General features: G+C 32.9%; 1 protein-coding gene across 1 annotated transcript in view; it reads right to left on the bottom strand.

The window, feature by feature from the left end:
• LOC145239781 (muskelin-like) overlaps positions 1-16076 on the bottom strand; it is a gene marked incomplete in the record, with an annotated part of 94653 nt that overhangs the window by 28294 nt on the left and 50283 nt on the right. Inside the window, 2 exon segments of the mRNA XM_080103257.1 lie at positions 10256-10413; positions 14272-14385. Of these exon segments, the coding sequence (XP_079959383.1) occupies positions 10256-10413; positions 14272-14385 (272 nt within the window).

Genomic DNA, 16076 nt, shown 5'->3' with positions numbered 1-16076 from the left:
ACCCATTAAATTATCGCCCCATTAGCCCCCTCCCTCTTTTTGCCAAAATATTTGAGTTCATAATTAATCAAGCTCTAGTCTACCACCTCACAGCTGCTAAACTTCTGTCTGACCAACAGTATGAGTTTAGGCAAGCCCTTCTACTGCAGATATCCTAACTAATCTCTGAACATATATACCACGCACTGAATAAAGCAGCGAGGCTAGGACAGTAGCCCTAGATATATCTAAGGCCTTTGACAGGGTATGGCACAATGGTTTTGCTCATGAAAATCAGATCCTATGGTATTACTGGACGGATATTTAACATAATTAAATCCTTAAATAAAAGAATCTAGAATTTCCTCAATGGTCACATGGCAAAACAATATGATATAAATGCGGGTGTATCTCAGGGGTCGATCCTTGGACCTTTATTTTTCCTGATATTCATAAATGCCCTCCCTGATAAAATTGTCTGATAGGTATATTTGCTGACAACACCACGTTCTATAACAGATATGAGGGGAAAACGAATGAACATGTATTCAAGGCAATGGCAGAAACACTAGAGGAAGACCTCCAATCTGTAGTGGAATGAGGGACAAAAATGGATGGTAACATTCAATGCTGCCAAAGACTAAGCTCCTTTCCTTTAATAACTACATCAAAATAACCTTCTTAGTGACATGCAATATGGTTTCCGTTCTGCTAGATCTACAGCAGATGTGCTAATGGTTATCTCTCATAGGATTAGTGAATCTTTCGACAATGGCTTCCTTTCTAGGGCAATTGCTCTTGATAAGGTATGGCATAAAGGCCTACTTCACAAGATTTCTAGTACGGTATAACTGGAAATGTTTTCTCAATTATCAAATCATTTCTCTCTAATAGACTCATAAGAGTAGTGGTTGATGGGCAGAAATCAAAAGCCCACAGTATTAATGCTGGTGTCCCTCTAGGGTCCATCCTGGATCCAACTCTCTTCCTGATCTACATCAATGATCTCCGAAAACACACTTAAATCATTTGTTGATATCTATGCTGATGACACGACCATCTATAGCAACACATCAAAGGCCGTAAATGACAAAGTTCTCTGATTTTCTCTCTCCTCTGATTTTGAGCACATGGTACAATGAGGGAAGAGGTGGCTGGTTACTTTTAATGCATCTAAAACCAAGCTTCTATCTTTACATCATCAACGCTCTGATCCCCATCTGGCATCAACTGTAATGGATGGCTCTCGTCTTGAGGAGGCTCTATGTTTTGACAAGCTTCTGGGATTGATCTTTACTCCTGATCTGAAATGGAACACTTACATCAAATCTGTTGCCAAGATCACTGGAAAAATGGTGGGATCCTTCTACCACTCTAGTAGATATCTCACTGCTAATGCAATTCTCTATCTATATAAAAGACAAGTACGTCCAAGGATGGAGTACTGCTGTCATATCTCAGCAGGAGCTGCTAAAAGCAGCTCATCCTGCCTTGACAGAGTACAAAATAAACTTCGTAGCTTAGTGGGGATGCCCTTTTCTCTTCCCTGCAATCTCTCTCCCAGAGAAGGGACGTTGTGAGCCTGTCGTTTTATCGTTATTTCCATGGGAAGTGCTCGTTTGAGCTCCAATCTCTGCCCCCCCCCGCCAATCTTTCACGAAAAACACCCGTCTGTCAGTAATTTTCCCCACTCTTTATCTGTGCCTAAATCAAAATGTAGATCCCATGAACAAAGCTTCTTTCTTAGAACTGCACGCCTATGAAACTCTCTTCCATTTGCTTGCTTCCCAGCTGATTACAACTTGGATGTCTTCAAGTCCAACATAAACAAGTTCCTGATGAACTGCCCCCTTAAGTAAAACACTTAATCAGATCTCCATTACTAGCGATTACTATGATATTGTCCCATTGATTACTGTACACGCAATAACCCTTATCCTCGAGTGGCCTCCGAGCCTTGATAAGTGTTGACTTCCTTGTAAAAAAGAAAAAAAAAAAAAACTACAAGAAACCTTCTTAAACCACTAATAGCCATGGCTAATGATACATTATCTGAAAGTACTTTGTTCAAACTCCTCGGCTTTACATTCACAGGAAACAAGAGTTGGGACAGATACATTGAGGGCATTGCCAAGGCTGCTGCAAAGAAGGTGGGCTCCCTCTACCATGCTAGAAAGTTACTTATGCCTGTATCTCTACAAGGCCATTATTTTCCCATTTATGGAGTATTGTTGCCGTCATCAAAGTGACACCATGCCTTATTTGGAGTGAAAATAGCAATACTAGACACCATAACGTTCAGCGCTGGACAAGGCACACACTGCTACTAAATTTGACACTCAGTCTTTAAATCAGTAATAAGTATATTTCTCCTACCTCCATCAAAATAAGACTTATATAACTGGATTCACAATAAAATTTACTTCAAAATGATATTTTAATATTTTTGTTGTGATTTGTATATTTGAAGAGATCGCTATTTAAATCCGACTATTAACGTCAAAACCTGTCAGCATAACATGCCCGCTGGTGGTGGATCACTTTTTGCAAATAAGCAGTCTGGGTGTGTTCACATAAATAGTCGAAGTGGAAGTCGTGCCCATCGACAATGTTTCTAGTTGTTTTAGCTAATCAGGGAAAAGAATTATCTTTGCTACGGAATTTGAACACAACACGTACGTCTTTCCAATCAAAAGTTAGAATATCTCAAAGTTAACGTTTTGTAGTACAAAGATAAAGATAGAAACTGTTCAAATGCTATTTAATAGTGAATATATTAATTTCTTTTGTCCTAAAATTTGGAAAAAAAATTGGATAAAAACTTATGCACAAATCAATAGAAATAGTGACAACCACATATAAACATGAGAATTTTTGTGTGTCGAGATGCACACAAAAAAAATCTGTAAACAAGTGTTCGTCAACTAACTTACAAAGTATTCATTTTATTTTTATTTAGAAAACGTAAGTTAAGTATGCAAAGGAAAAGAATATTTAAAAAAAAAATAATTTCTTTGCAAAAAAAAAAAAAAAAAAAAAAAATGGCCGATAATGATCACGCTTTTAAACGAGTTAAAACACACAAACCACTTATCCAGTTAAGGAAAAGAATAACTTTTATTGGGGTTGTTTTACAATCCACAGAGGTATAAAAAAGTGGTCAAGAAACAAAGACAAAAAATAATTGTTACCACAGGCAAGTTACTCTTCTACCACCTCGATAAACTTTTGGTGTTGTAAATATTTATTCTGTTCAAAAAACAAGTAGGGTCGAGCCTTACATGAGAACAAGAAAAAAATGGTTGCGATGTCTCTTGAAGTCTCAACAATGACTTAATAAAAAATTATACAAAATAGTGGTAGAAACTCATCCGATAATTGTCATAGTAACTTGAAGCCGTTAAAATGAAATTTAATTATCCTACTTAGTTTAATATACTTGAAAATATAATTGTAATCTGCACAAAATTTCCTTCCATTTGATATGCTACAAGCCATATTTTGCTAATAATTTCTTTGAATCGTGTTGTGGTTGCCATCTTGGATTTTTCAGGGTGTAATGACAGCAAATGATAATGTCCATCAGAATAAAATTTCGCATGATGATAAAGCCTTACCTCCCATTCTTTTTAACTGATTTTTTATGATGCTTTTACTTAAAGCTGTTAAAATGAAACTTAATTATGCTAATTAGTTTAATGTGCTGGAAACAATTCTGATCTGTACAAAATTTCCTTTAATTTGATATGCTACAAGCCATATTTTGTTAATAATTTCTTTGAATCGTGTCATGGTAGCCATTTTTGATTTCTTGGTTGCCATCTTGGATTTCCTGGTCTCCATCTTGGATTTTTCAAATGGCAAACGATAATGTCCATCAGAATAATACTTCCTATGATAATAAAGCCTTACTTACTATTTTTCTTATATTTCTACTTAAAGCTGTTAAAATGAAACTGGAATATGCTAATTAGTCAGTAAGTTACCAAGTGAGATGGTCGTAAATAACGCCAACTGAACCATCACAGTATTATGATAATATGTTCAAAATTTCATATCTTCAACAGATCTGAAGATACAGCTTTTTAAAGATGGTTTAGTCTGTAAATTGTGCAAATTTCCTACCATTTTCAGTCACAAGCTTAAATACATTTGAATAGGACTGACTTAGGGCAAAATGTCCAGTGACCCACACATTTTTTGATACTTTTAATGGCCATAACTCCAGTTCTAATGGGCCGATATATATATATTTGTAAACTAACATAAGAGCAAAGCAGTATTTACCAAAGTTTAAACTTTCAATTTTTAAATAAAAGAGTATATTAATAACAGATTCAGAAAATGTCCAATGTTTAATTACTTGAAAGCAGAATAAAATTTACAGAGACTCACAATTGAGAAAAAAAAAAAAAAAAAAAATCCTTACGGTTTTCATGAATATACATTTGACATGCGAGTTTAGTACGTAATAAGTTAATAAATTATAACTAATATGCATTCAGCATTTACTTACAATCAAATAATACACCTTCATGTAAGGAAATGCGAGTGATTATTGCACATTTGAGCATCCATAGTATTTACAAGCAATAAAGTGAAAACCTTTTATTTCTATTTATATAAAGTTAATTATACGATGTTTATATATTTGTATGTATAAGATTCACTAATAAAACTAATTAATTGATCATGATGAATTTTGGAACGGAAGTTAGCATAAGGTGCTCAAATGTAGGCTATATTTAATTTAAGGTAAAGAGAGTAAAAAGTGGTGAAACCTTTTATGAAAATTCAGATACATCTGATTTTTGTAAAATTTTAACAGTAGGTGGTAAGTATTGATTAATAAATATTTTCTACATTTCAGATTTTTTTTTAGTATTTTAGGGTGGGGAAGTATAATATAAGCACAACCTTCCATTTGCAAATTCAAATATTTCAGATTTGCATTAAATTTGATCCATAGCAAGATACCAACTAAGTAAGATTCCCTGAATTTTAATTTCTTTTTAAAGATGCCTTAATCTTATGCTTTAAACTTTAGACATTTTCTAGAACCAAAATCTCTTTAGTGGCTTTTAATCAAAATTGAAGTAAGGATTCTAGATATAAGGCTTAGCAGCACTATTGTAAACACAAATGGCATGTTTAGCGGGTTGCACATTTTCAGTGTATGCAAATAGTAAACTTGCTACAGGTGAGAGATGTTTGGCCAAGAGAAGAAATTAAAAAATCTCTGACTAGCAGAGAAACCAGACGTTGTTTGGGATTGAATGAGGATTAACAAATATTTCACCTTCTCATACTTTTACTGTCATCGAAATTGGTGAAATTGCCCATTTTTTTTTGTTTAATCAAATTGATTACTCTACTTAGTCCTCATCCTCACAGTGTACTGAGAGAAAGCTTTACATGCTTCCCTACAGTGACTTAGTCCACAATACATTGTAGTCTACACTGCATTATAGAGAACCTACTGTTGATTTTATAAATTTATCTGTAAATAATGGTTTTAATTAAAAGTTTAAAACGCAAAAGTCAAGTATCATGGTTAATTGTACTCTAAACGGAAACATTCATTTTCAATGCCCACATCTTAAAGAACCAACTCTTGACGTTATGAAATTATTTTTACATAGTCACCTGAATTAAAGTTAAACATAAAAAAGTCAAGTATCATTGCTCAATTGTGTTCTAAAAAGAAACATTCTTTTCGAATGTGCCTCTGTCTGATAAAAGAATCTACAGTTGATTATATAGGCTGGGTCTTTTTGCTTGTACCATGATAAAACCTCTTAAATGCACTTGTGATGTTAGGTTGTATGAAAGTGTTAACTTTGGTCAAAATCTGACTTCCTTCTTTAATCGGATTGTTTCGATTATCGATTTTTGATACTCGGATACATTCCGATACAAAACCTAGGTTAAGAACACTCCAAGGCTTAAAAAAAACTGCTTTTAAAACTTAAGTTGTGGTTTTATTTTGAAGAGAAAATTTCTGTATTGCCACACTAAATCAAGCAACAACTTTGGCCTAGCAACACAAGTAGGGCAATCACAGCCTGTGCAATGAACTATCTTAAAACTTAAAGAGACATAACAGTGATGCAAAACTGTTCTGCTCAGTGAATGGATTTCACCTGTTCTAGTTTATATACAAGTTAAATTTTGTGATGGTAAATATCATTTACTAAATGTTGTCACATGGTGTTCAGTTTTTTGCCAATTTCACTTTTTATAACTAATTTCTTTCTCTTCTATACACATGTCTAAACTTGAATAACCCAAATCAAGTGTATCCCCCCTTTTTTAAGGAATTGCATTTTCTCCATGTTAAAAAAAATAACCTTATATCTAATTCTTCCCTCAAGAAGTAAATAAGAGCTTCACTCTTTGATAGGGAACAAAGGCACGCATGTAAATTTAATCAAGTTTAAACTGTCAAAAGGCTTTCCAAATAGCCAACTGACTGAAGATATTTTGTTTTCCTTTCTCTTTGCAAAACTCAATCATGTTCTGCAAATCCAAAAAATTTTCTTCTACAAAACAATTAGACCAAACCAAATGTATAAATATTCGAAGATATAAAGAACTTCAACTTTTATCAAAATGATCGGATTTTGCATTAAATAACCTGAAAAGGGTTGATATGCTATAAAACAAAACAACCAAATAGACATGAGTATCAATAAAGCCTGGGCATAAGGGTTTATAAGGGATTAGACACTACAAAGGCAATTTAAAAAATTCTACATTGTAATAGTGTAATTGCAAGAGTTAAACCAAATAGGATGATAGTGATAATCCACACCTGGGCAGCTATCTTGATTTTCCCTCCTCATAGTCGTGAGCTGGTTCAGGATGATTGGATGAACACAGACAATATTACATATGTAGGATTGTAATTTATTCAATTCTACAAACCATCACCATTGTTTCAATTAGTTGTTTACATTTTGGATCATCATTCTAGTCCAAGTGTGATTGCAAGAATTATGAATGGATAGAATAAGTTCAGGGAATTTCTGCCATTATTAACCAGCAGAACATAAAAGTCTATCAGGCATGTGTATCAAAGGGGAGAGGATACAAAAGAAACATAATTTTGATCCAAGACAGTCTAAGAGTTTGTGTGTGTGTATGTGTATATATATATATATATATATATATATATATATATATATATATATACTAGCCGAAGTGGGAGAGTGATGGGTGCTCGAGTGTAAAATAAGCTTAAATATGATATTTTAATTTGTCCAAATTTCATATATTATGATGAAGTCGGGATTTCAAAAGTAAAAAAAAAATATTTAGATACCATCAGAATCGAAACCGAAACTAGCTTTCAAAGCGTGTGATATTCCTACTGGACCAACATGACACACATATAAATCGATTAAAAATAAACTAAGATGAATGTACAAAATGTTTAATGATTTTTTTTTTTTTTTTACATTTTTGACCCATTTTTGACCCCTTAAAAACAATTTTAGATCCATAAAAGAACGACCTGCAAAAAATTCAATCACTTGAGGCTCTGCGACTTAGTTTCGGAGGAGATAGTTTGAAAATATGGAGACAGACATATAGCTGTTTATATATTAGATTTTTGCAAAATCAAGACAAAATCTAAAATGAGAACATCATATGGTGTATTTCCTCATGGAAATTCTGAATTAAATTTCACGTGTCCACATGAAATTTTATGAAGAGATATATTTCATGTACCAATTTTCATTTACTTTCAATACACGAGTAGAGCTAGGTAGTAATATAACATAAGGCATTTAAACCAACACAGAATTTTCCATGTTTCATCCTCATGAGGATTCATCAAGCTAATGCATGAAACCGATGTTATGTGTTTTTATATATGTGGTATTAAGTTAACTAGTTGACCAATCAGATTCTTTGTTTTTGCTCTCATTTTCACCAATCAATGATCAGCCTTTATCAGACAAAAGTATGGTTAATTTTTATTTGACCTCTCTTTGCAGACTTTTGGAGAGGAGCAAATCATCCTTTGTGTATTAAAGAGAGACCATATCGAAGAATTATCTAAGAATGCACTTTCTAAAGTGTATTTATATTTATTACTACTGCTGATCGAGAGACGAGTCTATCAGGCATGTGCTTAGAGTGTGATGATGTAGGAAGTAAAACCTGGTCAGTGAGGGTTGAGGCCATGTATTGCATTAAGAGAAATGATATGAGAATTATACGATGGATGTGTAATGGGAGTCTTAAAGACAGATATAATGGCCTTAGAAGATTAAATCTGGACAGTATAGGGAGACTTGCGTAGAACAGGAGACTTACATGATATGGCCACATAAGAATGGATGAGAGTTCTTGGGTGAATAGATGTAGAACAACTGAGGCAGAAAATTCAGTTTCCAAGGGAAGGTAAAAGAAAGCACGAGAGGAACTGATAATAATTGATTTGCAGAAAAAAAGGGAATAAAGACCTGGCCAAAGATACGTTAGTTTAGAAAATCATTTCTTAAAGCTGTTCAACATATGTCAGTATATAAAATGAATGTTAAACTGAATAGGATGATGATAACTTTGAAGCTGAAGTTAGAGGACAGCGATGTATTTTTGACAATACTCGTAGAAAACAATTCTTAGAAATGGTAAACTGTCAGAAAACTCTTTATGACACTTGTTCGTATTTCAACTGGGTTCTTGGCCAGAGTTCCCCTATATCAAAAAATGAAAATAAAGAAAAAATCTTCGGGATGTATGTATCCATGACGGAATAAAAATATATTTAAAAAAAAATCACAGTAGTTTCATTGATTGGTTGCTAGAAGAGCGTGGCTTCATTTAATTGGTGAGTTCCTATCGCCAGTGTCTATAAGTGGAACCTTTTGATTTTCTTTAATTATATCCTTTTATATCAAAAATATAGGAACAAAAACCATACCTAACATTGTGTCTAACCTTTATTGTTGAGTTATCTTCCTTTGTTTCTTGAATTTTTTTTTTTTTCAAAAATGGTGGGCGAGAGTTACTCCTCAGAAAATCAAAATTTGATTTATTTGAAAATAATTTGTGATTTTTGGAATGATATTTTCGTTTTGTCATGGGTACATACATCGTGCAAATATTTCTTTATTTTTGTGTTTATAAGATAAGGAGAATTCTGAATTGTGTTCGATTATGTGAAATAAATCCATAAGGTGAGAAAGCACAATAAAATAAGATCCTGCATGAGATCAACGAATAAGCATTGATTTCTGAAATTGGTAATTATTTTCCTGACAATACTTAACTTCTGGGAAGCGCTAATGAAATACACCATTCAAGATGAATGTAACTCTTAAAATATCTTAATTATATACACATTAAATTTATCGCACAAATATAAAGGAAATATAATGTGCAGAATAACCAGAATTAAATGGCATCCGTATTAAATAGTGATAAAACAAAAACTGTCAGATTTAAAAGATGTCGCATACAGAATTATTTAATAAAATTTACAATCCTTTTTGCAATCCAAGCATTTTTGGTACAAATAAACTTCGGTCTATGTGTTAAATTGTCCATCAAGTTTCAGACATGAATGTCCAACAGTCTTTGCTTTATTGCCCTCAATGTTATGCTCTAAATGTGCATCACTACATTGCAAGCACACAGATCATAATGGGGCGATTCCAATATTTTTCCCAGATTTCAATACAATTTCCGATTCTGTGCTAAATTCACCAAGTCTGACATAATTACTGATTCTGATTTTTTTTGTCTTTAAATATTTAGTTATGGAGTAGGTTTTTTGTTTTTAATTTTCAGGCCACCATAAAACCTCATGTAATATGTGCATATATTTTTTAAAACATAAAAATACACTTGTGGGAAGCTAATCTATAGGTTTCAGTAGTAATGGTGTTTTAAAATCAATAGATATTTATCATTAGTATCGGCAATGGAAAATTAAGTTTTAAAGAAACCTAACAAAAAACAAAACAAACAGCAACAACTAAAAGAAAGGGAGGAGAGTTAATGTCCAGTGAGTGTGAAGTTCATTTAAGATTATACATTTTTCTACTGAGGAGACAATCACCAAAGTGCCCTCACATAATTGAACAGCAAAAAAACAAACTGTTGGACATTTATGATTAAAACTTGGAGGACAAGACAGGAATATATTGAAGTTAATTCATAACAAATATGGTTGGATAGCAGAAAGGGTTGTGAATTTTATTAATGACTCCATGAGCGGCATTTTTTTTTTTAGGGATTCACATTATAAAATTATTCTTACCTTGTGAGAACTCGTCCACCAAACACATAGATGGTCTGGTCATCAATATCAATGGCCATTTGGTGGTCAAATACCAGCTTTGGTCCACCCATGGCTGCTGTGTCTTCTGTGATTAAGGTCCATTTGCCAGACGTAATATCATACATGTAGAAATCACTCTAGACAAAATTCAAATCCAATACTTAGACATCAATAGAGTTGTATTTTCAGCAATAAAAGCATGCAGAGATACAAAATTTAAAAATAACAAAACAGTGTGCATGGGGGGATATGTCCTTGGCAATCAGTTTGACAGCGACTTGTTTTCAGACTAAGGCATATGCCTGTTTAGTCATGGGAGTTCTATTCTCTATGGCTTTACCTTCTCTTTAAAAGTGGTTAGTTTATCTATAGAAATCTCATCTGCCTGTTTAAATGCCCGAATGTATGTTTGTATGTCTGCCTAAAACTTTCAACAGAGGTGACGGATTTTCACGAGATCGGTACCATTTTGAAGCTTGACGTCTTGGACAACAAATATAGAAAAATTGGCCAAAAACAAATTCCTTCACTCTCAACTGGGCAGTTTTCTACAAGGAGGGGTCGATTTTTTGCAAACCATTTTTGCTAGTCATCGTATCGGTTGGGTTGACTTTGCCTAATTTTAACGTTCCAAACTTCCAGTCGTGTCATGAAATATAGGTAAGACATTAGATTTTCTTTCACTTTCTTTTTGTTCAAGCCTGCCTGCCTACTATCACTTTTTTTTTTTTTTTTTTTGCTCAAAACACACCTCCAAACTACCCGGCCACCTAGGCTAGTTGCTAATAGTCTGATATGCTCCTATCGATGAATGTTGCTGGAGTTCCTCAGGCATATTTTGTCAGTTAGAGTACACTAATCCTAATGTGCTGGTTTGTTAAAAAACTTTGAATTGAAAGCCATGTTTAATTATAGAAGAGTTTCTGATGAGTAGCTAATCTGTATAAGTCCAGAGATGAACAGTAGAGTTTCAGTAGGTAGCTAATCTGTATAAATCTTGAACCATAAAAGCTTGTAGACAAAGAGCAAGATTTCTTTTCATGTGGACACAAAAAATTGTATGGGAATTTTAAAATATCCAGTATGTTTTATTTTGTTTCTGATTGATTGCTAGCAGAGTGTGACTCCATTCGATTGGTCAGTTCCCCATCACCAGTTTTTATTAAGTAGAACCTTCCAATTTTCCTTTTTTATACTCTTCCATGATATAAAAAATATTGCAACAAAAAAACGCAACAGAAATTGTCTAGCCTCTTGAAAAGTAGGTTTAAGAAAAAAAAAAAGATGGGGGGGGGGGGCAATGTGTGATTCACTTATGGAGGTAGAATTCTAAAATGGCTGACTTTGTGAACAACTGTCAACCGATTTACATTTTTCGGAATAAAAAAAAAAAAAAAAAAAAAAATTTTTTTTTAAGTAAGGATTCATATTTTGTATTATTTGAATTATTCAGACTACTGTTCTCATGTTTCTCCAAGTTGTAGCTGATGTAATCTTGAACCTTTTGCGTTTTATTTGAACTTGGAATATTTATATGGAACTTGAGAATCAATACAGAATTTTGAATGGGGCCCTTCAATTAATCCTCAATATGGGTGCTACTAAAAAAAAAAAAAAAAAAAAAAAAAAAAAATTCCAAATTACTTGACTTCTACCCAGTCATGACTGACAGAAGAGCAAACTATCCCTGTAGATTATTACTGGTGGTACCAGAGCAGACTGTCTGAAGATACTGGCTTTCTGACCTAAAATGCAACTAAACATTGTTATTGTTTTTTTTCCTTTTCCTTTATAAAACTCAATCATGTTCTGCAACATCAAAAATAATTTTTCTATAAAAAAAATAAATTGATTGTTTTGTTTTACAGTATATCAACCCTTTTCTGGTTATTTAATGAAGAATCCTGTGATTTTAGTAAAATTTTTGTGCTTCAAGTTCTTAATAGCTTCAAATATTTATTCATATTTAGTTTGGTTGTTTTGTAGAGGAAATTGTTTTTATTTTTGCAGAACATGATAGAGTTTTGCAAAAGGAAAGGAAAAAAAATAATATCAATGTTTGGAGCATTATATATCATTAAGCCAATATCTTCAGACAGCCTGATCTAGTAACACCATTTGATTATCCTCGAATCATTGCAGTCACCACAATACCACATTTACTTTATGGCTCACTCTGCCATATTATATCCGAACCTATTTCCAAATTTAACTCTTATCTCGGCCAAAAGGTTTTGTTTATAAATATACAGATTCATCTTCAGTTCCAGTCTTGCTTAAAAAAGATTTTAGTGAAGTTGATATGCAAAATTAATTGCCCATGCTTTCCGTAGGGATGACTTCTCATATTAAGTGAGATAGCAACGGATTTTATGTTAAGTCTTTAGTGGAAGAAGACGGTGGCTTTTCTGAAACAAAGTCAGCACAAACCCAGAAACACTTCAATGTAAACAGAAAGTGAGGTAATAAGTATTGTTGGTAATGCAAAAAAGTTGTTTTATTGGACAAATACTAAGAGTATTTACACGTTTTAATAATCTGTTAATCTAGGCTTTTCATCTACTGCAAGACCACAACCACCAGAAAGTTAAAACACATCTTCAAAATTTTTAAGTAAATTTAACAGTACATACACACCCTATATAGATTTACTGCTTTTTAAATAACACTAAACATGCACAATGGTGCATATTTAGTGGAGTGTATAGATGAACGATGCAGAGGAGGTTAGTCTGCAATCAAAACTATTTAACTAGGAGAAAATACCATACTAGAATACATCTTTAAAATAATATCTTCTATTATATAAATCTCACCTGTCTGTTTAAATGTATGTATGTATAAAACTTTCGACAGAGGCGACGGATTTTCATGAGATCGGTATCGTTTTGAAACTAGGCCCTTGGCTAAAAACATTTATTCCTTCACCCTCAACTGGTCACTTTTCTACAGGGAGGGGTCACTTCTGGTTTGGCAATGGGCATAACAGCAAAGGCGTCATGTTGTTTTTTTTTTCACATTCTTTTTCTCCTATGACGTACGGGTTCGATCCTGCCTGCCTGCCTACTACCACTTTTTTTTTTTTTTTTTGCTCAACACACCTCCAAACACCCGGGCAAAATGAAATCATTTGAGATTCTACAAAAATTTGTTCATTCCTGATAGCATGGTTAGTCAGTTTTTATGTCCATAGAATAACAGCTGATAATTCTCAAGTTATCTTACAGTGTAATCCAATATGCATATGCATATATATATATATATATATATATATATAGGATTGATATGTAGTTTGCTTGAAGCATTGTGTGGGATAGGTATATAGTAGAGATTTAGAAGGCTGTCACAATGCGAGTAATGAAATATAGTCGTTGTTGGTAAGAGAAGACGAGAACAAGTGGCGATTTACAAATCAATGTACATACATATATTTTATATATGCATATATTTATTCAGTTGTATTGGTAAAATGTCTTGTTATGTCTGCGACAAATTCCATTATTAATTTTGGAAAAATTCCCTTTTCAAATGGTAGGCGTATTCCAGCAAAAAAAGACAGAAGTTTAGTTTTGGTTTCTATTCATCTGAGAGAGATGAGCTTTTGAGGTTTTAAATGAAAGGACTCTTTGCATTTGGTTAGAAGATATATTTGTCTTGATTGCAAGTCTGGTCCTCAGTATATTGTAACTCGTTTTAAATTAGTTATGATTTTGTTTGGAAGAAAAATTGCTTTGAGTGAGACTTCATGATTTATTTACACTTCTGCCAGTTTCGATTTCTGTACCAAATTCAGACAAAGAACAACCGATCATGGCCTGTGCAGTGAATGCACACTGACGCAAGTTCCAAAAAGTATAAATATAGAACAAAATTAGTTTAAGGAAATGTTAGGATGTTATATAAAAATTTTTTTTTTTTTTTTTTTTTTTTTCAAAAGTTAACTTTGAAATAATTGGGTTTTTTTTTTTTTTTAAGAAAAGAAAATTTTTTTAAACCTTTAGATTTTCCACTGAACGTAAGGAAGAGTCAAGGTAACGTCCTAAACTGAAAATCTGTTTATGTTCGTAATCCAGGCAAATCTTGTGACATGAACGAGCACTGGGACCAGACTAAGAAAAGAAAGAAAGAAAAAAAAAAATAAATAAAATAAAAGTAAAACAAAAAACTGAAAATAATTTGAAAATCATTCAATAATAAAACCTATCTTACATAATAGTTTTCTTAAAAATAAAGATTAAATGGAACAAAGAAAATAAACTACTGGACAATAATCAAGGAACGATCTTATTAACACGTACTGGTGAGCAAAATAACAAAATTTTATATTTGGTAAGCAACCACTTATTTTAAATGACTTCTCTGCATCGTTAACTACATGATCTAATTAATTTCTTGCAAAAATCGGCAGTAATTCCATCCCGATTCATTTTTTCAATAACTCGTGCGAGTGCGTGGTCTGAACCTTTTCTCCAAGTATCTTCCAAACATTTTCTATTGGATTCATGGCGTTAGGGCGATTCCTTCTTTCACACAAAACCATAATTTTCTGAAACCTTGTGGCAAGGTGTATTGTCCTGCATGAAAATAGGAGATTCATAAAGCTTATTGTATCGTCTTGGTAGAACATGATGCTGAAAAAGTCTTGTAAATCTCGGCATTGATATTGTCATGCATATGGATGATATGGTCATCTTACACAGATGAAATCATTTCCCACCCCATCACACCGGCGCCACCAAACTTAACGATTTTCTTGACTCCTTAAGAAGGCAGTCTTTCACCTGTTCTATGGCATACATAAGTTTTGCCATCAGAACTAAATCTATTAAACTTGGACTCATCATTGAAATGAACTGTATCCCATTGTGTGTCAGTCCAAACACCTTATTCTCTCACATACCCCACGGCTTTATTTTGAAATGAAAGGCCTCAAATCTAAAATACCAGTATACAACCCTGCATTTAACCTGTGAGCAACTGCTTTCCTCAAAATCTTATCTCTTCAAATTTAGGGACAATTCATACACCAGTTTCAAGTTTTTTGTAGACATTTTAACAATTTCTCTTTACAATGTGTTTGAAGGTTTGCCGGATTTTGGTCTTGCATCCAATGTTTTATTGGCTTTATACCTAATTAGATGATGAACAACACTTAGACCTATGAACCTATCAAATATTTCTGAAATTGACTAATAGTAGCTACTGAAAGAGATTTAGGCAACTTCAGAATTAAGAAATCACTATTGATAGGAAAATTCAACTCCAAAATAAACAACAGGGAGTTCAATTGCACCTTTTTGGTATAATCACATCCAACATGCATAACTAATAAATAAACAATATTAAAGAAATACTACTAATATATTGTATAATATATTGCGTGCATATATGCGTAAATGTTGTAGATGTATATATCCACTTGCATCCAGTGTTTGTGCAGGACAACAATATACAATACTGGGGGCTCATGTATGCAAGATAAAAAAAAAAAAAAAAAAAAAAAAAAAAAAAAAAAAAACTAGCTAATTTAAGGAATTAATACAATTCCAATTAATTTCTTCTCAAAAAGGCCAGGCTACCATTACCTTAGTTATAAGGAGAGAGTTCTCTTACATCTGACTTACACAAATTATATAAGACACACACACGAGTATAATAAATAAATTAGAATTACATTCAAGTAGATACGCATAATATAAGTATTACTCGTAAAATATAACAATTTAATAGCAAACACAAAATACAAGCTCACACTTCAATAACTTAATAATTTTCAGTGTGTCTATAACAACTGAGATTC

Source organism: Euprymna scolopes, chromosome 19, assembly GCF_053919585.1.
Source record: "Euprymna scolopes isolate OS-2025 chromosome 19, ASM5391958v1, whole genome shotgun sequence".
In the NCBI taxonomy this organism is placed as follows: Eukaryota; Metazoa; Mollusca; class Cephalopoda; order Sepiida; family Sepiolidae; genus Euprymna; species Euprymna scolopes.
The sequence above is the reverse complement of the archived record's forward strand: the minus strand, read 5'-3'. Positions and strand labels throughout refer to the sequence as shown.